Genomic DNA, 24,821 nt, shown 5'->3' with positions numbered 1-24,821 from the left:
CTCCCCCCTTCCCCAGGAATGGGGTGTCTCCCTGGGAGGATATTTGAGAGCGGGACGGTGTCATGTGTGGGCTGGCTGCGTGTTTCGGTGGTTGGGGGCATGCGGACGGCGATGGTCACGTGCCTGGCCCGTGGCGTGGCTGCACGAGAGAGGGCACGTTGGGGCTGAAGACAGGGACGGTCTCTCTCTGTGTGGGGACATGACCCAGAAAGGGGCATGTTCACCTCTGCACCGGGCTCCCAGAGCTGGCAGGTGGCTGGAGGAAGAGGGCTCGTGGGCCCTGAACACAGTGGCCGTTTCCGTGGCTTGTGAAGGAAGGGGCTGAACTCCCACATGTGGGTTGTGAACCCAGGGGGGCTGTGTTGTGTACGGGATGGTGTGTTATCTGGGCCTGTGATCGTGATTCCAGACGAGCTAAATCTGTGTCTCCAGAGAGCCTGTGTGGCAGAGTTGCCTCGTGGCCCTCGTGGCTGCGTGTCTCAACAGCTGCCTGGGCTGAGTGAGCGGGGCCCTGGGGACATGTCGGCCGAGCGTCTGCGTGACCGACTCTAGAACAGCTACAGGTGTGCGAGTGTGGCTGCCGGCTCCGGGGACATAACCATGTGCACGCCCACTTCCAGGAGGAGGTCACCCCCTCCCACGGCTCCCTCCCTCCTTCGTTTGGTGCACACAGGTGGGGAGGTTAGTGGGGCCAGACTTGCAGCTGGAAGGCTGGGGGGGATGCTGAAAAGGCCGCTGACAGCTGGCTGGATGCTCAGGGCCCCTGGCGGGCAGGGGCTCTCCAGGGAGAAGGTCTGCAGGATGGTGGTGAGAAGGAGGAAGAGTTCTGCCTGAGCCAGGCCCTCTCCGAGGCAGACACGCTTACCTGGAGGGAACAGGGAGATGGGACTGGGTCAGCCCTCCTCACACCCAGGCGTGGGGAGGGACCAGCAGGTGAGCAGGGCCTGGCCCAGCAGGTACCTAAGGAGAAGGGCAAGAATGCCTCCTGCTTCTGGAACCGTCTGTCCGCATCTAGGAATCAGTCTGGATTGAATTCGTCTGGCTGATCGAAGACCTCAGGATCACGCAGGACAGAGCCGAGGAGGGGGAAGACCTCAGTGCCCTCAGGGGGAGCAATAATAAGATTACAAATATTCTTCCCTACCCAGGCCCGAGGGCAGAACACAAGAGGGACATCAGTTCACAAAGCACCACGGCATCCGTGGGCATCCGCGTATTTCAAGGGCATATTACGGGCCAGGCACTTTATTAAGCATTTCCTATATACTCTCTGTTATGCAATAGGCACATGTTTCTTGCTACCTCTCTCTCACACACACAAACATGCCCTCAAACTCAGTAAATCTTTTTAACAAGTCTACGAAGCCATTTCTAACATGATTCCCATTTGAAAGGTGGGAAAACTGAGGTCCCCCAAACTTACACAACTTGCCCAACGTAGCATCTGGACCTGGGAGGGGGCTAGTTCTTTTTACATGTTGTTTTTAAACTGTGTTGTGATCCATCTGTGGCTGTCCTAAGCCACATGGCCCGGGTCTGGCTCTTTCCCACTGGGCTCTTCCAGAGGTAAAGCCAAGGGTGGGTAGGTGAGGGCTGTCCGTGAAGGCTCCCCAGCCCGGGTCCCTGAGTGGCAGCCGAGGTCAGTGACTGTGATCCCAGGGCTGTTCAGTGGAGGAGATTCGAGGGAGAGGGACCTAGTTTGCCAGGGACTGTGGCTAGCAGGGTCTGAGCTGGGTAGGGCAGGGGGGCTCCAGGAGAAGACAGGGTCATCCTACGGCTATTAAAATAAGGCAGACAGCTGTGGCTAGAGCATAGGCCCTGGGTGTAAATCCTGCCTCTACCATTGCAGGCTGGGCGACCCCAGCAAGTCTTCTCAGCCTTCAAGGCCAGTTTCCTTATCTATAAATTGGGCATGATAATAGTGTAGGGTTGCTCCAAAGATTAAACAAGGTACTATGTTCGTGAAGCATTTAGAATAATACCTCGTGGAGAGCAAGTGCTCAAGTCATTGATGCCCGTGGTTCTGTAATCATTATCAAGAGTGGCGACAGTCACTGAGTTAGCAATGGTTGCCGCTGCCAGGAGCTGGGAACCCGGGGGGAACCCCCAGCTCCCTGCACCAAGAGCTGAGCCGGTGTTTTGCAAGCATTATCTCGCAGGTTCCTTGAGATCCCAAGTTAATACTACTACTGTTCCCGATTTAGAAGAGGGGTAGAGGGAGATGCAGGGGGTGAAGTGATTTGCCCAAGGTCCCAGCGAGGAAACCCCAGGACCAGATCATAACTGCTATGGGTCTGATTCTACAACGAAGCTCAAGGAGGGAGCCGCTTGCGGGAAGGCACCTGGGGTTTCCGGGAGGACATCGCCCCCTGGTGGTGCTGGCGATGAGTTGCTCTCTAATGGATGGCCGGAGCGGGGGGCGGGGCGGAAAGAAGGGAGGGAAGGAAGGGGAGAGACTCGTTTGATTTTGAGAATCCTTCTGCCCTCAGTTCTCAAATTGCTTCGCTGTGTGTCACCTGTCAACTCTGGCATGTGATTGTCCCAGCCACCTTGGAAGGAGGTAGAATTAGGATATCCGTTGGACAGATGGGGAAACTGAGGGCCAGAGACAGAATCAAAGGCAGGAGAAAGGCACACAGAAAGAAAGACAGCGGGACAGAGGTGCAGAGAGAGGGACACGGAGAAAGAGGAGATGTCAGAGAGGAGAGACAGAGACCAATAATCAGAACAAGTCAGACACCCAGCCACAGACTCCGGCGGGAGGCGGAGACAGCCGCTGGGCGTGGCCGAGGGCAAGCCCACCTGGGGCAGGGTGCACCCTCGGAAGCAGGTGGTCCTCGAGAGGGCGCGGGGCACTCCCATGGGCACCAGAGCCAGCAGCCGCTGCCCCTCCTGCAGAACGGCGTCGGTGTAGGGGAGGTAGGCTCGGTCCCCCGGGCCCGGTGCGCGGCCGGCCCCCAGCTCCCGGGTCAGCTCCTCCCGCACACGCTCTGCACCCAGGAAGAGGGGAACGGAAGGTCAGAGGTGGGGTGGGGGCCCTGCGACTCTACCCTGGGAACCTGCATCTTCTCAAAGTGGCAGTGCCTGGCGGGGGGGCGCTGGCAGGAGGGGAGGAGGAGTCCCCCCAGGTTTCGCTGAGCCTGGGTCCCTGATGTCCCTCCTGCCGGGCGCATTCCCACAGCAATCCTGTGAGGTGGGTACCATTATCCATCCCCATTTCCCAGATGAGGAAACTGAGGCCCAGAGAGCTGAAGTCACAGTGGAGGCCATTCCCCCTAGGAGGCCACCAGACCCTAAGCCCCATCTTCCAGGTCAGCCCACCCCACTGGCTTGACAGCATTTAATGCAGGTGCCTGACCCCAAAATCCTGGGCTTTCCTGGAGCTCAAGCCCTGCTCTGCCTCTCAGCCAGATACCCTCCCGCAGCTTCACTTCCTGCCTAGGCCCCGATGACCCCAGCTTTTTTTTTTTTAAGTAATCTCTACACCCAATGTGGGGCTCAAAGTCACAACCCTGAGATCAGGAGTCACATGCTTGATCAACTGAGCTAGCTAGATGTCCTCCCCCTTTTAAGAAAACTCTATCCCCAACATGCTGCTGGAACTCAGGACCCTGAGAGCAAGTACCCCAGTTTGTTTTTTATCTCCAGTTCTGAACTAGGTGTCTTGTGGCCTCCTAGATGCCTCCCTGCAGGTGGCCCCAGGCTCTTTACACTTGTCCCAAACTGGCCTCAGTGTCTCCCCTGAAACAGCTCCTCATTCCTTCCGTCCCCATCTCAGGGTGGCCCCATGGCCCCCCCCGACCTCATCTGCCCGTCCCGTGGGCCTCCTGGGTCATGCTCTACTTGCCCACCCGGCCCCTCTTCCCTCCCCACACTTGGCCCAGGACTGTCCTCTCCTGCCCAGGTCCCTATCCCGTCTTCTTCCCGGGGCTCCCGGCATCCTCTTGCACACCTTACCTCTTTCAGCCCAAAGGATTTTTCTAAAATGCTAATTTGACCCTGCCCTCCCCTGCTCAGCATCCTTCCATGGCTCCCCATTGCTCAGGATCAGGCATACAAGGTACCACTAAGGCGACAAGGCCCTGAGAGGTCTCCTGCCCCATTTCTCACTTCACTGAGCCTCATGCTGCCACCGGCCGCCCCCCAACTTCTCGCTCTTCAGACACCCCCAATGCCGGGCTCATTCTCGCTTCCAGGCTCTGGCTCAGGCTCTCCTTTCTCCTGAACATTCTCCTCTTGAGCCCTCACTTCCGTCCCCAGGGCTGGCTGGTGCAAAAGCCTCCTACCTTGGACCTGAAGTTACTTCAGCAGAAGCAAGAGGGTTTAGCGGACCGTGGTGCTGACCGTGACCGTCCCAGCGAACAGCAGATCAATGACTGTCATCAGCAAGTTCTTGTCAGTCAGTTCTGTGCTTGGGTCCTGCTCCTCCTGGGAGAAACCAAGCAGAGGGGCTCAGAGAACTCAGGCTGCGGGGAATAATAGAGGCGCAGCCCAGCCAAGCCTGGGGTGTGACAGAGCAAGTTCAAGCTTTATCAGGGGGTTTGTATAAATGTTTGGGCAAGCGGGGAAGTGGACTCTTGATATTAGTTCTCTTTGACGGCAATGTTTTTTGAAAATGAAAGAGCATGGCCACTTTAAAAAACAAACAGAGTATGACATGTGGTTAGGATGTGGACAAACGGGAGCCCTGTCCCCATCGGTGAGGCTGTCATATGGTGCAGCCGCTATGGAGAATGGTATCAGGTCCCTTAACAAATTAAAATAGAATTACCATACGATCCAGCAATTCCATTTCTGGGCGTGTCCCCCAACAAGCGGGAAGCAAGGTCTCAAAGGGGTATCTGTACACCCACGTTCCCAGCAGCGTTATTCACAACGGCCAAAACGGGGAGGCACCCCAAGTGTCCACTGATGGATGAATGGATAAGCCAAATGTGATCTATCCATGTAGTGGAATAAAGATTAGCATTAAAAAGGAAGGAAATGCCGTCACCCGCTACGACACGGATGGACCTTGAGGACATCACACTAAGTGAAATAAGCCAGTTGCAAAAGGATAAATACTGTAGGATTCCACTTATATGGGGTTCTGAGAGTTGGAAAACTCATAGAGACGGAAAGGTGGTTGCCAGGGGCTGGGGAGGGGGACCGGGGAGCTGCTGTTTAACAAGTCAAGAGTTTCAGTTTGTGCAGATGAGAAAAGTTCTGGAGATCATCTACACAACAGACAGATTCCCAGCTATACCTGAATAGGGGCTGGCCAGGCCACCAGCCCCATTCAGGAGGCCCCCCCCACCCCTGACCTTCCCCTACCTTTGCCATCTTCAGCAGGAAGGCATCCACAATGTCGCACAGGGGGGCTGAGGTGTCCAGGATATCCTTGTGTCACTGCACCTGCTGGATGGCGAAGGTGGCCAGGATGCTCAAGTGGCCCAGGAGCTCTGTTTGGGGGTCCGGCAGGGCTTCAGGAGCCAGGAGAACATCTCATAGGTCTGCGGAGAGAAGGGCAGCTGTTCCCATGGGGCCTGGCCCTGCACCAGTGTGGAGGGGTGCTCTGGGGGTTACCTGGAAAAGGCGGCTGGACAGGGGTCCCGCCCACTTACCTAGCCCCAGGGGGAGCTGACCCCTAGCACGGTGCCTGCCACCAGCCGCCCGGGCCACGGCCTGGAACTCCTCATCCTCGTAGGGGAAGCAGAGGCCGAAGGTGAGGGAGCAGATGATGTTGGAGGTGGCCTGAGCCAGCAGCAGGGAGGGTCAAAGGGCCATCCTGAGGGGGAGAGGGCAGGGGGGAGGGCCGTGCTGGAGCGGGGGCCAGACTCAGCATCCAGAGAGACAGACAGGGAAAGAAAGACAGATGGAGAAACAGATGCGAAAGAGACAGGGAGAGACAGAGAAACACACATGGAAAGTGAGACAGACTGGGAAAGACTGGGCAAAAGATAGACTTTCACAGGAGAGAAAAACAGAAGAAAGAAAGAAATGAAGCAGGAAGAGTGAAGTGACAGTGCTGGGGACACAGAGATCCCCGGGGAGACAGGAGGACAGAGATGGGGAAGGTAGAGGAGGAGCCAGAGGTGCGGGTGAACAGAGCCCTCAGCCCAGCCCCGACTCCCCCCACTCAGGCATGCCGCAGGGGACCCCAGGCTCACCCCACCCTGCTGACCTTCTGTCCCCCGGAATGTCTCCACCAGACTCTGAGCCTCTGCTTGCATCAGCTCCTTGCCTTCTCCCTTCTCCATGCCCAGGTCCCTCAGGGCCAGCAGGGTGAATCTCCGCAGCCGCTGCCACCGTTCCCCGTTGGAGAAGAAAACCCCTGTGCAGAAGGCGAGACTCAGGGAGGCACTGGCCCCTCTCCCCATTCCCCGGGACTACTCCCTCCCTCCCAGGGAGGTGCCGGAGGGGGACTCTGCAGGCCCTGTGCTGAGTCCATTCCAGCCTAGCCCAGGGTTGAGGAATCAGTAGGTGCTCCATAAATGCCTAGCCTTGGGGCAGAGGGTGACATTCTCCTGAGAAGCTGGTAACTGGGATTATCCAGGCTCCCTGTGTTCTGTGATGAACCCGGGTGAGTGAAGACTTCTTCCTTCCTTCCTTCATCCATCCATCCATCCATCTCCCTTCCTTCCTTCCTTCCTTCCTTCCTTCCTTCCTTCCTTCCTTCCTTCCTTCCTTCCTTTTCTCCTTCACAGAAAGGAGATGGATGAATGGAGTTAGTTCAGCACCGCCGGCCGCCCCCCCAACTTCTCGCTCTTCAGACACCCCCTCCCTCCCTCCGTCCTTCCTTCCTCTCCTCCTTCCTTCCTCCGTTCCTTCCTTCCTCCCTCTCCTTTTTCCTCCCTCCCTCCCTCCTTCCCAACATTTACAGAGTACTATTGGGTTCCCTGCCCCATGTCGTTTGGAAGCTGAACCAGGAGACAGGAGGATGGAACTGACATTTTCCTCCTTTAGCTAAGGCTCTGCTCTGGACAAAACGTTGCTTCTCTGAGCCCAGGGTCTCACATGTACAAAGCTGGCCCCTCGGGGCCTCCTGGAAGCCTCCTGGAAGCCTCCTGCCCAGCCTCCCACCATGTCCCAAACTGGCCTCAGCAGCTCTCCTCCTTCCTGTCTCAGCCCACCATCCCCTGGCCCCCGGCCAGAGCCCTGGATGCCTCTTCCAACCACCCCCTCCCTTCCCCACACCCTCAGCCCCAGAACAGCACAGTCCCCTCCCTGGGCTCCCGCACAGCGACCCGAGAATCCTTCTAGCTCTGACTTACGTCTTCCCTGCTTCCATCTATAGCCCCCGGAAAAATCCCAAAGCTGAGCACTCTGGTGTGACTCAGGCCCTGCATGACCCACTTCTCCAGCTTCGTTACTCATCCTGCTACAGTTGCGTTGGCCTCTCACTTCCTCAGTGGTTTCAGGATCCCCCCGACTCACCTCTCCATCCTTGCTGAACTAACTCCATTCATCCTCAGGTCTCACTGCAATTGTCACCTCCTCCGAGAAGCCTTCCTTGATTCCTCCCTCTCTCCCTCCCCTCCCCTGACCTGGGCCAGTACAGTTCCCCTGTGTCCTGCTCTTAGCGCTGTACCTCTCATTTTAGAATTCTATTCCCTGCCTCCAGGCCCATGACACGTCCATCTCTCCTATGGTATGACAGGACACCACATCTGTCTTGGTCACCTCTGTGTCCCCAGTAACCGCTATGGGGCCAGGCATGATAAAAATTTGTCAACTGAATGAATGAATGCTTCTTCTCTCCCCTCCATGCTTTTTTTACTCCTCTGCCTGGAACACCCTTCCTGCTCATCCTAGGAGTTAGTGCCCAGGCAACCTGTATGGTCTTTCAAGACTTCCCGGACATCTCCCACAGAACAGGCTGGGTCAGACACCTCCTCTGGTCCCAGCAGTTCAGGACTTCCCCTAGCCTGGCCCTGACCCTTCTGCCTTCCCCGTCCTAGCCTGGTGATAGGTCTTTCTCCCCACTGCCAACAAGCTCGGGGTCATGGCTGGGTCCCGACAGGGCTCCCAACACCAGGCTTCTACTTTCAGGCTTAGCAGAGAATAGTTTGTACACATTAAGTGGTTCCATCCATTCCCAGTGCGTAGAAAGCTCTCCCTGTTCCTCCCAGGCCTGGGGGCTTCACCTGGAGCAGCGAGAACACCACGACACCTCACCCAGGCCTCATTGAATCCTCAAGATGACTCTGTGTAATAAGCATTATTATCACCCCACTTGATGGATGGGGAAAACAGGCCCAGAGACACTGAGCCATGCACAAAAGTCACACTGGTAAGCGGTGGCAGGCTCTGAGTGAAGGAGCCAGCAGTCCCCAGCTCTGCTCATGACTCACTGTGGCCGTCAAAGGTCCCATCCAGCGTCGCCAACATCCCCCGCCCACTGAACTCCTCAGCCTGACCTCCCAGGGCCTCCCGCACAGCCTCGTGCCCGACTGGGCCCAGCACGCGCCGCCAGGATCCCAGGTACACGGTGAACACTGGTCCGTACTTCTTACTCAGCCGGGGGCAGCGGGGGAGAAGGGGCGCGTGCTGTGCGGCAGGCTATTGCCTCTTTCGGTCTAGGTGTCCCCATCATGGCCCTGTCACTGGACGAGGCACCTAAGAGGAACCCCTCCCCCCGCCCCCAGACAGAAATAACCCCCTTGGGAGGTTCAGCTCTCTTTCTGCACCAGTCTCCCACTTCCCTTCCCCATAGAGTCCCCAACCCCTTACCTCCTACAGAGCCCCAAGTTCGGACCCTGGGGCAACTGAGAACCACCCCTAACCCCCAACTCGGATATATGGCAGCAAAAATGGGTAGCTGAGACTTTGTCCTCTCCCAATTCCTCAGCTCTTCCCCCACCCCCAAACCAGCCACCCTTTTCTATCACTCGGCTAAACCCTCAAGTTCTGGAGCAGCTACTGCTGGGCACCTGCCCCATCTTTCCCTGAGACCCCCACCCCCTCCCCATGTCCTGAAGTCCCCCAGACTCCTTTCGACAGAGAACCTCTGGCCTCTTCCTCCCCCTCCTGCCCCAAAGGTTAGAACTCAGCCTTCCTTCCTGCCTTCTTTCCCTGCTGCCCCGGGGACTTCCAGCTCCCTCCTAGCTGAGCTCCACAGAACTCCGGCGGATTCTGCAGACATATACCTGGAACCCTCCAGCCAAGCCTCCACCTCCTGCCAGCGACCCCTCCCGCTTTTCTTCTCCGCCTCTCCCCAGCTACCTCTCCCCGGGGGATAAACCCGCCAGCATCCCAGCATCAGCTTCTCTTCTGCGGGAGGGCTCCTGCCTCTGGCTTTAATCCCCTCCTTCCAGCACCTTCCCCGGGTTCTGTGGGCCCCTCTGCCCGGTACCCCTGCCACCGGATCCTGCTTCCTTCCCTGCTCTCATCCTCTCCAGGATGCCGCGGGCAGAAGTCTCTGCCCCTCCTAGCCCGAGTCCAGCACACCGGGGTCCTCTCTCCCCAGACTCCCCCACCCCCACCCCGTTCCACTGGACCTTCTCAGCTCTGGAGTCCTGCTCCCGCCCTACCCCAGAACGCCCCTAGCCCCTCTGCCCTTGCACCCTTGGCCTGCCTCCTCTAGGATACCCCAGGGCCTCTGTATCCTGGCGCTCTGCTTTCTCTCCCTGGGCATCCCCCGCGCCCACCCTGGCCCTGCCCCACCCCCCCAACACAGGGCGTCCCCGCGGGCCCTCACCCGCAAGAGCCCCGAGTACAGCGCCCCGGGCCGGAGCTGCAGGAGGTTCCCCAGCAGCGGCAGCGGCGTGGGCCCGGGGGCAGGTGGCCTCGGGTCCGGGGCAGCGCCAGCTTCAGCACCAAGAACAGCCGCAGCACCAGCGGCCCCGTCCAGGTCCCGGCCGCCTCCATCGCCGCGGGTCGGCTCCTCCGCGCGGTTCCCAGACGCTCCACGCGGCTGGGCGGGTCGGGGCCGGGAGCCCGGCGGCTACTTCTGGAGGAAATCTGGCGGAGGGGAGGGGGGCGGGGCCTCCAGCCCCTCCCGCTACCTACAGGCAGGATTCTTTCCCCGCCGCCGGATTTCTTTCCCGCAGACCACCACGGCCGCCTGCCTGGGGACCTGCTGTCGCTCGGCTGTCTACCGGATCACCCAGGTTCGGGGGGCGGAGACAGCGCCTGGGGCCCCAGGTAGGGCGTGAGCACACTGGAGGAACCTGGAAGCCGGAGACTGCCTCCAGGAGGCCACACCCCGTGCCTGGAGCGGTGACCCGGCGCCGCCCTCCCCAGCTCCCACCTCCCTGCTCACGGCTGTCGGGGTGTGAGTTCGGCGTGTGCGCGTCTTTGAGCCAATTTCCTCCAGCATCCTTCATCCTCGCCATGAACTAGGAGGAGGACTTGACCTTTAACAAGAAAGAATCTGAGGTTCAGGGAGATAAATCGGTTGGCTCCGGGCCACGCGGCTAATGAGCAGCAGAGCTGGGATTTGAACTCGGGCCATGCCGAATGATTGAATCATTCCTTCACTTAGCAGTTTCCTGTAGTGGTTGGGAACATGATGTCTGAAGCCAGACTGCTTGAGTTCACGGCCCAGCTTCTGGGTGCCTCTGTTAACTCTTGTAAAATGGGGTTAGTTTTCAGGATTAATGGGTTCATGTGCAAACAACTTCAAACAGGGCCAGGTGCGTAGATAACGAGTTATCAAGTAAATGTTAGCTAATAGTCTTTCAACTAGCCTTTATGGAGGTCCAACTATAAACAAGATTGTCTAGACCTGGAGATACAGGTTTGAGTAAGAGAGGTGGGCCCTGCCTTCCCTGAGCTCGTATTGACATGCAAATGAAGTCATAAATTAAGATAATCTCAAATTGTTCAAAGGTTTGCCAGAGCAATGAACTCTGTTGAGGAAGACAGTTACAATGTCAGGTCCATGCTGTTTGGTACAAAGCTCTAGCCCCAGTGTCTAGAGCAGTGCTGCGCACACAGTAGGTGCTCAGTAAATATTTGTTGCATCGAAGATTGAATGTAGGAGATGAAGTCAGCGGGGAGGTATGCAGGGACCTGGAAAACAATCAGCATTGTATTTCTCCTGCAAAAGGAAACAGGTGTGGGAGTTTTCAGCAGAATAGTTACTTAGTTTCCTTTCTACTTTCATTAAACATTTTATTATGAAAACTTTCAAACATGCAGTAGACACCTGTATATTCACCACCTAGATTCCACCAATAACATGTTACTATCCTTGCTGTGACGCTTACCTATTCATCTTGCTGCATCCATCCATATTATTATTATTATTATTTGGATGCATTTTAGACAGTTGCAGACGCCAGGACACTTCACTCTTAAGCACAACAGCATGCATCATTTGCTAGAGTTCAGTATTTGTTTACAGGGCATTTCCCCCCACCCCAGGTAAATTTACATACGGTGAAATGCACAAATCTTAAGTGCGTTTAAGATGCATTTTTAAAAAGATTTTATTTATTTATTTGAGAGAGACACAGCGAGAGAGGGAACACAAGCAAGGGGAGTTGGAGAGGGAGAAGCAGGCTTCCCACTGAGCAGGGAGCCAGATGTGGGGCTCGATTCCAGGACTCTGGGATCATGACCTGAGCCGAAGACACTTAACGACTGAGCCACCCAGGTGCCCCAAGATGCATTTCAACAACTGCATACGTCTATGTGACCCCAACTCCTATTAGGATACAGTTACCGTCTTTCCAGAAATCTCCCCATACCCTTTCTCAGTCAAACCCCCCTACCCGCCCCCAGCACCGATCAATGCCTGCCCCCTCCCAGATTAGTTTTTTCTTTGAATTTATTTTTTTAAAGATTTTATTTATTTATTTGTCAGAGAGAGAGAACAAACGAGAGAGAGAGAGCACAAGCAGGGGGAAGTAGGCTCCCCACTGAGCAAGGAACCCGATGCAGGACTTGATTCCAGGACTCTGAGATCGTGAACTGAGCGGAAGGCAGACGCTTAACCGACTGAGCCACCCAGGCATTCCTTCCCTTCGCATTGAAAGAGATCTTTTTGGCTACGCTCTGGTGAATGAATTGTGGATGACTGGGGCAGCAGGTGGACCGGGGAGCAAGTGAAGAAAAAGCCAAGAACCTAGGGTAAGCAAGGTCCAGGCAAGTGATACCCGTGGCTTGGAGCCAGGTAGGCGGCAGTGGGGAGAGGGAAAGAAATGGATAAATTTGGGATGTCTATGGAGGTAGAGCCTGCAGGATTTGCTGTCAAATTGGGTTTGACAGCAAAGGAAGGAATCAAGGTCAACCTGTCAAATACAAACAGTTCTGGTGTCAGGTAAGGAGAGATTTTCTGCTAAAAGGCTATTACAGGGGAGAGAAGAGACTACTGCATGAGACAGGAAACAAGACCAGAATCTGATAACCCAGGAGGATGTTTTCTAGTGAAACAAATTTTTTTACTCCTACTCCTAGATTTGTTGCCCTGGGCAAGTAGAAAGATGGTGATGCCTCTTCTAGAGGCTAGAAAGGAGATTGAGGAACCTGTGAGAAGCTGATGGAGCAGGTTTTGCGGGAGGTCAGGGAATCAGGAATTCTCATTTGGTTTCATTAAGTTTGAGATGCCGGTTGGCTGTCCCAGGACTAAAGCCCCAGTGGACAGAAAGGGTAGAGGTTGGTTTGGGGACCTCCCGGAACTCTCCAGAACAAGGCAAAGGAGGAAATGAGAACTGGCACCTACTCTGTAGCAACAAAGTGTAGGCCAGCCTCCCCACCTCCTCTTCCCTCGTTTCAGGGCACACCCCTTGGATGCAAGAGGCTAGAATCAAGACCAGAGGAGACCTCAGGGAACGCGGTGGCTACGTTTTGAGGGACGCAGCTCTGGCCTAGGAGAGAAATTAGAAGATTGCCAAGGTTCTAGGAGTCTAATGTTATAAGATGACTTAGATTACAAACGTCAACCTTAAAAATAAAACTGCCAAGTATTTTACTAGCAAAATATGGGTTTCTTTGGGGGACAGCAGAGAATTGCAATACAGGGAAAGCAGGCTATGGCAAAACCACAGATAGGCAAATCCAGGGAACATAGCTGGAGGTATGCTTTTTTATAGAGGAAGGGGTGGGGGCGTCGGAAAGGCTGTTTAAACAAAAAGTCCATTGGAGCACACTGGGAGTTGGAAGTAGAGTGGCTTCTCATTGGCTGGTTGTGACTGTCTGTCATTGGCTGGGCTACTGAGGTGGGGAGGAGCCAAGCCTTCCTTTCTCCCTCCATAGTATCCACGGGCAAGGTTCTTCTTTTCCTGTTGGATTTGTAATTGACTTTGAGTGGTAGGGCGTGAGAGCTCTCCCTGTCCAACCTCCTGACTCCCATTTTAGTGAGGTTGCCCTTTATTCATTTTTACACAAGATCCTGTAGATAAGAAAACTTCCAAGTCCCCAAGATTCTAAAGGTTCCAAGACAAGGCTTAACCACTACCCTGGTAATAAACTTCAAGCCCCAAATGGTGGCTGCCATCGCCCTTCAGAATCTGTCCACTGGCTGCTAAGTTTGACATCACCTTGGCCCACTCTGTTCTCTGCTCATGAAACTCCACTCACACTGGCCGCCTTTCAGTTTCTTGAACACCAAAGCCAGCCTCAGGGCCTTTGCACTAGCTCTCAGACTGAAATGTTTGGCCTGGAGATTGAGGTTGGCTCATTTTCTGTTCCCAGCTCAAGGCCAGTTCCCTCTAGAAGACACTTTCCCAGACCACACAAACGGAATTAGCTCTCTCTCCCATTCCCAGATCCTACTTTAATTCATTAAATAAAGCATTTAATAAATATTAAACAAGTTTTTAAAGCACTTACCATGGTGCCTGGCATATAGGAAGCTTTCAATGTGTTTGTTAAATATGTAAAAATTTTCTTCATAGTCTCTATCACTACCTAAAAGCATGTTATATATGCGTTTGCATTTTTATTCTGCCTGCCCCCGCCCGAATGTTCTCTCCAGGAAGGTCAGGGACTTCTGTCTGGTTCACAGATATATTCCCAGTGTCTGGCACACAGCAGATGTCCAATAAATATTTTGTTAAATGAATGAATACAATTTGTTAGTCTCTCAAATTCGTGTAAAGAGCAATCAAGGTCTCCAAATTCTTGAGTCTAAAGACCAAAGAAGTCTGGTTCCCAATATAGATTGCACAGTAACAGAATCATCTCTGGCTGATCCCAGTCTCTCTTTACCCTGGGCGGCCGACAACTGACTCTTCTCCCCTACCAGCTACTTCTCATCAGACACCCTCTGATCTGGGCTGGGTGAGGCTGAAGCATGACCCTCTTTAAATTCAGCTCCTACCATGCATTTTCTTAGATCACTCTACAGGCTGCCATCCCCAGGGATCCAGCAGGCTGAGTGATGGGTGGGTTCTGGAAATTGCTGGGTGTGTGTGTGTCTGTGTTTATTTTGCTTGGGATCCTCCAAGCCTTATGGTTCTAGAACTTGACTTGTGCGGGGATAAGCCGTTACCTGTGTGGTGTTTGGCCCATGTGCCTTCCCCCTTGACTTTCTCTCCTCCCGGCCCTTCCCTCCCTCAAAGCCGCCCCACCCAGCACCAAGAACTGGGCAAAAGGAGAAGTTAAAGATGAGTCTTGCTTCCTTCCTGGCACCCCTGCCCTCATGCTTCCCTAGATTCTAAGAGCATCCTTGGCTGTGAGTAACATCAGGGAATGGACAGTCGCAGGAAGCAAAGCAGCAATATCCGTTAATCTGTTAAGGAACAGAAATTCAGCTGAGTAAATTTGAAAGCTCTAATTGGCCTTATTAAATGATTCGTCAATCGGGCAGCATCCCATCTAGCAAATACAGGGGCGCTCCAAGGAAATGTACAAAATGGAAGGTTTTTACAGGAGGCTGGGGCAAGAAAGTTATTAGCATCGTTACATTGTTTGGGAAAAGCAAGAGTCTTATCGTGCTGATTACCTCGTCTTTCTTTGGGGACTGGCGAGGGCCTAAGTGGCTGACTCATGGCGCTCATTGAAAAATTCCTGATGGACAGGGTAAATCTACATTTTGGGGGGAGGTTGAAACTGCAGTTAGGTTAAGTATCAAGCCCTGGTTTAGGAACTTGGTCTAAATGACACCATTTGGAGCCTTTGTGTGTGTGGTTTTTTGTTTTGGGGTTTTTTTTGTTTGTTTGTTTTGTTTGTTTTTTAAGTAAGTTCTATGCCCAACCTGGGGCTTGAACTCAGGACCCTGGAGATCAAGAGTCACATGCTCTACCAACTGAGCCAGCCAGGTGCTCCATTGTGGTTTTCTTTTTCACAACTCTTCTACTGCTGTCCCCAGATCCTATTCCTCCTCCACAGCACCCCACCCCCTGTTTTTGCATACCTTCTACGTGCCATAACCTGTGGGGAGCGGGAGGGTGCTGGGGAGATAGGATGGTGTTGATGGTAAAAAAAAAATAAGGCACTGCTCCCACAAATTCGCATCAGGAAGGCAGCCAAAGGATGAGCAAAATAAAATTGCAGGTCTTCGTGATGATCCTTGCTCCCTCTCCTTGTCTGTATCCATTTATCAGTGGGTTCCATACCCGCCAGCCTTTCTTCTGTTTTAAAAATAACTATTTCAAGGGACACCTGGGTGGCTCAGTCGGTTAAGCATCTGCCTTTGGCTCAGGTCATGGTCCCAGGGTTCCGGGATGGAGCCCCGCGTCGGGCTCCCTGCTGAGACATCTCCCTCTGCCTGCCGCTCCCCCTGCTTGTGCTCTCTCTCTCTCCCCCGACAAAGGAATAAATGAGATCTTTTTAAAAATAAAAAATTTATTTCAAACACAAAGACAGGACAGGTTTAGAGGAATTGTCAGCTGAATGCAACAATGCTAAACCGTGTGTGCACACCCACTTTTATTATATCCTGACATTTTAACCATTTATTTATTTAGAGAAATAAAATAATCCCAGGTGAGTTGGAGTCTCTCGTACCCCCTGCCAGATGTCATATTCCTCCCTCCCTCCCTCCCCCAGGACACCGTTCTCTTATAGTTAATACCTCTATGCCTGAGATACCTTTTTAGTTTTTATCTTTTACTACATATCTGTGCAGCCACATACCATATTTGGGAAAGCATTCTTTTGCAGGTTTATTTTTTAAATTCTTTTTTTTTTTATAGATTTTATTTATTTATTTGAGAGAGAGAATGAGATAGAGAGAGAGAGCATGAGACGGGGAAGGGTCAGAGGGAGAAGCAGACTCCCTGCTGATCCGGGAGCCCGATGTGGGACTCGATCCCGGGACTCCAGGATCATGACCTGAGCCGAAGGCAGTCGCTTAACCAACTGAGCCACCCAGGCGCCCTCCTTTGTAGGTTTAAAAACTGGCCTTTCTTCTTCACTTTTTGAGATTTGTTCATACCCATACATGCGGCTCTGGTTCATTTGTTTTAACTCCTGGGAGGTATTTCAGGGAATGGCTTTGATGCAAAGCCTCCATCCATTTCCCCCTTGGATTAATTTCTGGGGTATTTCAGTTTTCCCTCTTACAGACAGCACTGCATCTTTCACTTAGCTGAGAAGTTCCTCATTTCATCTTATTTATTTTTTTAAGTAATCTCTACACCCAGTGTGGGGCTCGAACTCACAACCTTGAGATCCAGAGTCACATGCTCTACCAACTGAGCCAGCCAGGCACCCTGAGAACTTCCTTATTTCAAATGTCCAGTCGTGGGGGTCTGGTTCCTTAAGCCTACAGCATTTGATCTCACTCTGCCTCCTCCTGCCACCCCCTCTCCAGTCCACCCCAGTCCCCTCCCAGAGCTCCAGGCTCCCCAGGCTCTCCTTCCTTCTTCTTTCTTTCCACTCTCCACTTGAAGCTGGGGGCCTTAAAACTGCACATCTGTGATCATGTGCCTGACACTGGATGTACCCCCGAGCCCAGAGCTGGACAAGGGTGGGAACAGGGCATCTTCCTCACCCCTGGGCGCCCTGCCTGCCATGGCACCTGACCGGGAAGACACATTAAGTGAGATGAAAATATCCCAGTTTCAGCAGCTGGCTTTGGAATTCTCATAGGGCAAGAAGTGTCTTGGGGGAGGAAACAATATGTGGCTCAGCCGGTTGGTGGAGGCAGGGGAGTGGAAGAAGGGTGGAGGGCAGCTTAAGAATTGATTGGTTGGAGCCAGGGCAGCAAGGGAGTGAGCTTAGAGGTTTTGCATTCCTGTCTGGCTCAGTTGGTAGAGTATGAGACTTTTGATCTGGTCCTGAGTTCAAGCCCCAAGTAGGGCATAGAGCTTTACTCAGGAAAAAAAAAAGGAACAGGAAATGCTCGGGGAGGTGGTGTGTGTGGGAGGAGGGCAGGGAGTTTTGGAGGGAACTTCTGGGAACAGAATGCAACTCTGCCCTGCCCCTGCCATGTCTCTGTGTGGTTTCCGCCAAGTTAAACCTCTCAGTTTTCCCCGCTGGTACATGGGCTCCTAACTGCACCTGCCTCCCAAGGATGTAGGAGGCATATGGTCAAATGCCACAATGGTGCTAGTCTGCCCTGAATCCTGCACACAACACACAACTTTTTGGTAAGCCCGTGAGAGTAGGGACTGGGCAGGCTTTAAAGTCCCGACCCCTCACTCTTCCCAGCCCCTGGCTGGGTTAAGGAATCCCCTTGGAGCGCCTCCAACAAAAGGCACGAATCCTGTTATCCTCAGGTTACTGCTTTGAGGGAGGTGCTAAAATATTCCCGACCTCAGACGAGGAAATGGAGGCCGAAGAAAGTTCTGTTACCTGCTCCAGGTCACCCAGCTCTTAAGCACCTACTGTTCTGGGTTGTTTCTCCACTCCTGCCCTTCCCTCCATGTCCCCTCTCTGGGTTTGAGAGGACTGTTCCGCTCCACCCTTACTCCCAATCGGCCCGGTACAGACCGGTCTATCTGCGTGGTGCTGAAGAAATGAATGAGTGAGCCCCGCTCTGACGCCCACCCTTTCCATATCCTGGTGGGACCCCAAACGGCTGCACCCCCATCTGTTCGCGTCCTCCCTCCGCCGCTCCACCAGGGGGCGCCCTCTGCCGGACAGGTCACTGCTGTGGGTTGGAGGCGAGGAGAACTGACCGCTCCTTGTCCTCCTCTTCACCTGCGCTGTGTGGCCAGGAGCTACGTGGGTTCGAATCCCGCGCTGGCCTCGAGCTGTATGACCTTGGGCGGGCGACTTGACCTCCCTCTGTTCCAGTTCTCAGTAGGATGGGAACGGTGTATTAGTGCCACCCTCAGAGGATGAAGGGCATCACCTGATTAATGACCAACCCTGGCAGACAACAAGCAGGGTGCTACACTTTGCTGCTATCTTGCTCTGGGTGTTTGCTATGAGCCGGGCGTGGTGCCCAACCCGTAGGACAGCCAGCCCGAACGCAGTGCCTTTATCTCCTATAATTTTTCGTAGTCAATTATACACGTAGTAGAGGATTATGGGCTCATAAAAATTTCCAAGACTACAGAAAAAGAAGTCCCCCCCCTTTTTAAAAGATTTTATTTACTTATTTTTGTGAGACAGAGCATAAGCTGGGGGAGAGGCAGATGGAGAAGGAGAGGCAGACTCCCCGCTGAGCAGGGAGCCCGATGTGGGGCTTGATCACAGGACCCTGGGACCATGACCTGAGCTGAAGGCAGACGCTTAACTGACTGAGCCACCCAGGTGCCCCAAGAAGTCCCTTTATCCCTTCAGCTCCTCGCTCCTTGTTCCTACCCCGGTTGCGAGGAGTTCCTAAAGTCACTGATGTTCTCAGTTCACCTGCAAGAACCAGCCTGGACTGGTTCCATTGCTTTCTATCTTCTCACAAAGTGAGACCCACCATTGGAGAGCTGACAAAGGGTGGGGCCCAGGCTCATGGGGTTACTGGCTCCTGGTGTTACTTTGGGGAAGTCACATTCCCCTATGTGCACCCGTGTCTCCAAATCTGCAGTAAATTCCATCTCCATGCAATCCCCTGTTTTATTTCAACTTGCTCTAGCTTCCAGAATAAGTGGAGGCAATGAGAAAGTGAGGATGCAGAAGGCCCCTCTGCCTGTGCTGGATGCTGGAGGCCCTGGAGACCCCAGGCCTCAGGTCGTTACATCCAGAGCGGATGCCAGCCAGCTCTGTGTCCAGGCCTGGCTGGGTGATGCTGGGGTCACAGTGGGGACAGAGGCAGCCCTGCCTTCATGGAGCTCAGTGGGAGGACAGTTCAGTCACCATTTACTGCCCAGTGTGATCAGGACTGGGATTGGGGAGCACAGGGGACTGTGGGAACCCAGAGTAAGTGCCTGCTAGCCTGGGAAGGGGGTGGTGTCAGGGAGGGCTTCCCAGAATTAAGGCATATGTGAATCCAAAGAATGAGTAGAGGAAGATCATGGGCAAGAGTGTTCCCTGTAGAGGGAACAGCCTGTTGGGAGGCTCAGAGGGTCGCGCAGGGGATTAGAGGAACTCAGGGTTGTCATTGATGATTCCAGCACAGTGTGTTGGGGAGCAGGCAGGGCAGTTGGTTTTTCACCACCGGGGAGGGCAGGGCTTGGGCGGAAAGAGGGAGTGAACATCCTTGGTGGGGAAACATTCTGTCCTGAGACCTGAAGGGGTAGCCTGGAGGCCCAACAAGGCCTTTGTGGCTGGAGTGGTAAGGGAACAGGCAGGGGCCAGATGATGCCAGATCTGGTAAGCAGACATAGGTTTGGGGGTCCTTAGTGAAGAGGCTGCTTTTAGGCAATAGGCTTGAGCAATGGAAATTTTAGCAAGGCAAAAGGGCCCACACAGTTACTACTGAGCTAGTGCCAACAAGCTCATTAAGCCATAGGCCCTAACCGACCAAGGGGCTACTTAAAACCAGGCACAGTTCCTAAGATTACCAGAAAAAGGGAAAATTCCATACATTCCCATAGTCCTCCATTCGGCCCTATAACTATAGCCCCTCACCACCGCCACGTGGCACACAGTCTCTTTTTCTGTCCTACCCGCTGCTCCCTTGCAGTATATTCAATAACTTCTCTCCCCTTTGTTCTGCCTGGGGTGTATTCTTTCACTAACTGCATCGGGATGCCCCACACTTAGTGGACAGAGGTGGCATTCAAAGCCTAGGAATGGCTGGACTCACCAGGAGAGAGAGACAGAGAGAGAGACCATGGCTTCCAGCCCCCAGGAATCCCAGCTTTTGGAGGTGGGTCAGAGGAGGAAGGGGGATCAAGGAACTGAGGATGAGGGCCCAGGATGAGAAGAAGTCCACCTGCCACCAGCAGCGAGTGGAAGCACAGGTTCTCAACCGACTCCCCTTCAGAATTTGTATTTTGTAATATTTTTCAAAAATGATGTGTGGCTAATATTTATTTTGCATTCAAATTTATCTTTTTAGGACTTTGTGCCAGCCTTGGGGATCCCTGGAGATGCTTCTACCTTCACTTACTGTTTTTGAGGACGTTTTTATCAATACTGTAAGTTTTATAACCAGAGTTGACTAATGCTCAAAAGCATAGCTTTGGGGATCCTGCTCTGTGAATCCCTGAATTTGGTGCCACAATTTTGCCCGAGTTCCTTTTCAGATACCTGAAAAGCAGTAGTCTCACTATTTTGCTTATGTAGTACATAAAAATTCTTTTTAGAATTTTATATCTTCACAATTTCAAGTAGATGGAAAACTTTTTCCCATCAGTTTAAATTGTTACCGTTGGTGTTTTGTAAATATTGACATTTAAAAAATAAAAGGTATGCCATTTTTTAAAATATAGCCAGTGGAGTCTTTGAGAACTGAGATCTACTATTAACCATTTACAAAAAGACATAGCAATTTTTTCTTTAGTTTTGCATGTTCTTTTCTCTCTTTGAACTTGTATTTCTTTTTTTAAATATATATATAAATATATATATGTATATATATGTGTGTATATATATATATATATATATATATATTTAGATTTTTATTTGTTTGAGAGAGTGAGCAAGAGAGAGAGAAGGAGCAAGGGGAGAGGGAGAAGCAGACTCCCTGCTGAGCAGGGAGCCCAACCAGAGGCTTGACCTCAGGACCCAGAGATAATGACCTGAGCCAAAGGCAGCTGCTTAACTGACTGAACCACCCAGGCGCCCCAAGCTGCTCTTTTTCTATTCCCTGAAAGACTTTGTATAAGGTTGGCATTATTTCTTCCTTACCTGTTCAGTAAAATTGACTAATGAGGCTCTCAGAGACATTAGGGGGAAAGTGTTTAATTATAGATTCAATTTCTTTAATCATTGTAGGACTATTCATGTTTATTATTTCTTCTTATGTCAGTTTTGGCAAGTTCTATTGTTGTTATTATTTAAAAATTTATTTATTTATGGGGGGAGGGGGAGAAGGAGCAAGAGTCTTAAGCAGACTCTGGGCTGAGCGCGGAGCTCGATGTGGGACTGAACGAGATCGTGACCTGAGCTGAAACCAAGAGTTGGCTGCTTAACGACTGTACCACCCAGGCACCCCTTGTTATTATTATTTTATCAGGTATTTGTCTACTTAGTTTATTTTTCAAAAATTTTTGGCTTAAGGGGCGCCTGGGTGGCTCAGATGGTTAAGTGTCTGCCTTCGGCTCAGGTCATGATCCCCGGGGTCCTGGAATCGAGTCCTGCATTGGGCTCCCTGCTCGGCGGGGAGCCTGCTTCTCCCTCTGCTTCTCTCTCTCTCTCTCTCTCTCTGTCTCTCATGAATAAATAAATAAATAAATAAATAAATCTTTAAAAATTTTTTTTGGCTTGAGATTGGTCTGGTATTCTTTCTTATGTTTGTTTTTGTTTTAAAAAAAATTCATTCCGGGTGCCTGGGTGGCTCAGTCGGTTAAGCGTCTGCCTTCGGCTCGGGTCATGATCCCAGGGTCCTGGGATCGAGTCCCGCATCGGGCTCCCTGCTCAGCGGGGAGTCTGCTTCTCCCTCTGCCTGCCGCTCCCCCTGTTTGTGCTCTCTCTGTGTCAAATAAATAAATATTAAAAAAAAATTCATTCCTTTCTCTGTCACTTTTTCTTAAACAGAAGAAAAACAAACAGAAGTTTATTAACACGTATATCTTATGTATACATAGGAGATACCCAGGGAAAAATGAGTATGTCCCCTTTCTCTCTCTTTTTAAGCAAGCATGGAGAAAATGTGTTCACACCATTAAATTAGGTGGGAATCCAACACGTATCAGTATAGTGGTGTCCCTTAATTCTTTGAACTCTTAAGTTGTATGCCAGACATCAATTCTGATCTATCTCCAAAACATAGTATAATGATTTCTCAGCTGACAGTGTGTCCAGCCCTCCCCCAAATTTGTTGAATGAAAAATGTTGGAAGCAAAAACCTGAAAAGCAAAGACTTGCGCAAGGATTCATTATCCAGTCATTAGAGTTCCTCCCTTTCTCAACACCAGCGTCAGCGTTCTAAATCTTTCTTTGGTCACAGAGGATTTTCTCCCCCGAGAGCATGAATCAAGGATGGGAGGAAAGTCAGGTTTTTTGTTTTGTTTTGTTTTGTTTGTTTGTCTGTTTGTTTGTATTTTAAGAAGGTGGGTGAAGGACGGAAATAGGAAATAGGCTGGCTAAGTCCTACACAACCAGGGACTTTCTCAGGCAGATTTGTTTAGGGAAATGTCCATTGGGAAAATGAGGATCTGGGGATGAATTTCCTTTCATTTGTCCCTGTGTCTGCTTATCCGGTGGAAAATCTTCACGAACCCTTGCAGGTGTGTATGTATTCTAGATTAAGGACCAGTCTCCACCTTGAAGAGCAGTCTGTGTTTTCTGTTGTTACACTCTGATCTCTTATGCCCTTGGTTAATAAAGGAGTTGGCCACGCTTAATTTATTACAACCCAGAGTGTCCAGGACTATGTGTGCTGATGGATGCTTGGCCCTACGTTGCTGGGCACCACCAGCACAGACCTAGTTATAACTAACCATTACAAACAACAGCAATGGCATATGGAGAGGGCGTGGTGCCAGGTTCTGTGTCACGCACTCCAGAGGCATTGCCTTGTTTAATCCCCATTTTACAGATGAAACTGATAATCAGGAGTGTGCAGTCACTTTCCCAAGAGCACCCAACCAGTAACTGGCAGGCGTTAAGGCTTGAGCTCTAGTCTGAATCCAAGGCCTGTGCTACACTGCCTGGGCACTCTAGGTTCTCAGAACTGTAGGATTTTAACCTTGGAACCTCACTAGAGGCCCTCCTACCCATCACCTTTGTTTTGCAAAGGAGAGCCTGGGACCAGAGTCAGGGAGTGGCTCGCACAATGTCATCCACTCAGGCATAACAGGTACAAGGATTTGGGGGGGGTGGGAGCTGGAGGCATGGTTGGGAGCCTTTCCCTGTTGGCATTCTGATACCAAGGACTTTGGCACAGTTTCTTTTGAAGATAAACACTTAATGCCAGTAGCTGAACGAGTTCCTTAATCTCTTGGGAAATTCCTCCAGGAGGCAAGGGCATGGCTGAGGTGATTTCAGGGAAGCCCAAGCCAGATGCTACAGCAGCTTGGCTTCTCTTTCAGGGACTAAACGAGCAGGGGTTGGATGATCTCACCATTGTTGGACATTCCAAGAGGGTAAAAGTCAGCAGAGTCCTGACCCCAAGGACAAACTAACTGATGATTGAGGCCTCAGAATGAATCTGAACCCTAGATCTTCATTGGACCCTCCATCCAAGCACAAGGGAATGGGGAGAGCCTAGGCAAAGGCCCAGCCTCTTCTAGTGTCTGGAGGCTGCTCTCATTTCTTGGCTGCTAGCTGCATCACTCCCCTCCAACTCCGACCCTCCTGCCACCCTCGTAATAAGGACCCTTGTGATTATATTGGGTCACCAGGATGATCCAGAATAATCTCCCCATCTCAAGATCCTTAATTTAATCACACCTGCAAAGTCTCTTTCACCATGTAAGGGAGAACATTTGGGGATGAGGGTGTGGGCATCTATGGGGGTGGTGGGTATTTCCAGCCCTCTACACCAGGACAAAGCAGGTTCAGGGACTTCAGTCTTCTACAGAATTCCTTCCAGGACCAAATCCTGGGGTGCCTTTGCAAGCACTCCTTCCCCTCCCCATGGTCCCTCAGTTGAATTTATCTCCATCTCTAGTTAAATCAATATTCAGTGTTTACATTATCATGACTGTGTAATAGAGTCCACAGATAGTGACCTCCATCTACATTTTCCTTCTCCTACAGGCTGGTTTTTCCTGGAGTTAATAACTGCCTTATCTTTCCTTTGCTTACTTTGCTAAGCACTTGTTTGTATTTCCTCCCTAGATTCTGATACAACCGTAAAACTCTCACTCTGATCAAGCATATCAGGGAATTAGCATCATGATACTCAAAATAACCTCATGGGTCACCTTTGAAGGATGCTAAGGAACCAACTGATTATTTGAAAGTTGATAAAGCAATAGAAGAATCAAACATTTCTCTGGCCTTTTCAGGACCCCCTTTCTCTGAAGTGGAAGATCTTGGTTCTTAATGGGATTAACACAATTACCTGCTTTATGTTCTTAGTATCCCCTGTACCTAATTATGCATCAATATCATATGTCTGTACCATATTTATACCACCTCTATTTAGATTGTCTACCTCTATGTCATCTCCATCTACATAATTTATCCTTTTATCTATATTCTATGTCACCTTTATACTATATATGTCTATCTGTATCAGTACCATCTATATATACCTATGCTAATATTATATATCCATAATGTATATTTGTATCTAACTAATGGTTTCAGAAGAACAGCATATTTTTTTAAATTTTTATTATTATGTTAATCACCATACATCATTAGTTTTTGATGTAGTGTTCCATGATTCATTGTTTGTGCATAACACCCAGTGCTCCACGCAGAACGTGCCCTCTTTAATACCCATCACCAGGCGAACCCATCCCCCAACCCCCTCCCCTCTAGAACCCTCAGTTTGTTTTTCAGAGTCC

The 24,821-nt window shown here is 51.6% G+C and overlaps 1 protein-coding gene and 1 non-coding gene across 2 annotated transcripts; both read right to left on the bottom strand.

Annotated features, from left to right (window-relative positions):
• Window positions 1–682: 682 nt before the first annotated feature.
• Window positions 683–9,849, bottom strand: LOC113936358 (cytochrome P450 2S1). The gene is given in 13 exon segments (XM_027619419.2): window positions 683–709; window positions 711–865; window positions 961–1,102; window positions 2,803–2,990; window positions 4,287–4,428; window positions 5,314–5,459; window positions 5,462–5,492; window positions 5,604–5,645; window positions 5,647–5,762; window positions 6,158–6,313; window positions 8,334–8,502; window positions 9,683–9,747; window positions 9,750–9,849. Coding segments are annotated over 13 exon segments (1,479 nt in total).
• A 6,658-nt stretch (window positions 9,850–16,507) lies between these two features.
• Window positions 16,508–16,580, bottom strand: TRNAQ-CUG. Its single transcript has one exon. It is a non-coding gene; the product is annotated as a tRNA-Gln (tRNA).
• Window positions 16,581–24,821: the final 8,241 nt, after the last annotated feature.

This window comes from Zalophus californianus, chromosome 17, assembly GCF_009762305.2.
Source record: "Zalophus californianus isolate mZalCal1 chromosome 17, mZalCal1.pri.v2, whole genome shotgun sequence".
In the NCBI taxonomy this organism is placed as follows: domain Eukaryota; kingdom Metazoa; phylum Chordata; class Mammalia; order Carnivora; family Otariidae; genus Zalophus; species Zalophus californianus.
This window is presented reverse-complemented; position numbering and strand designations above follow the sequence as displayed.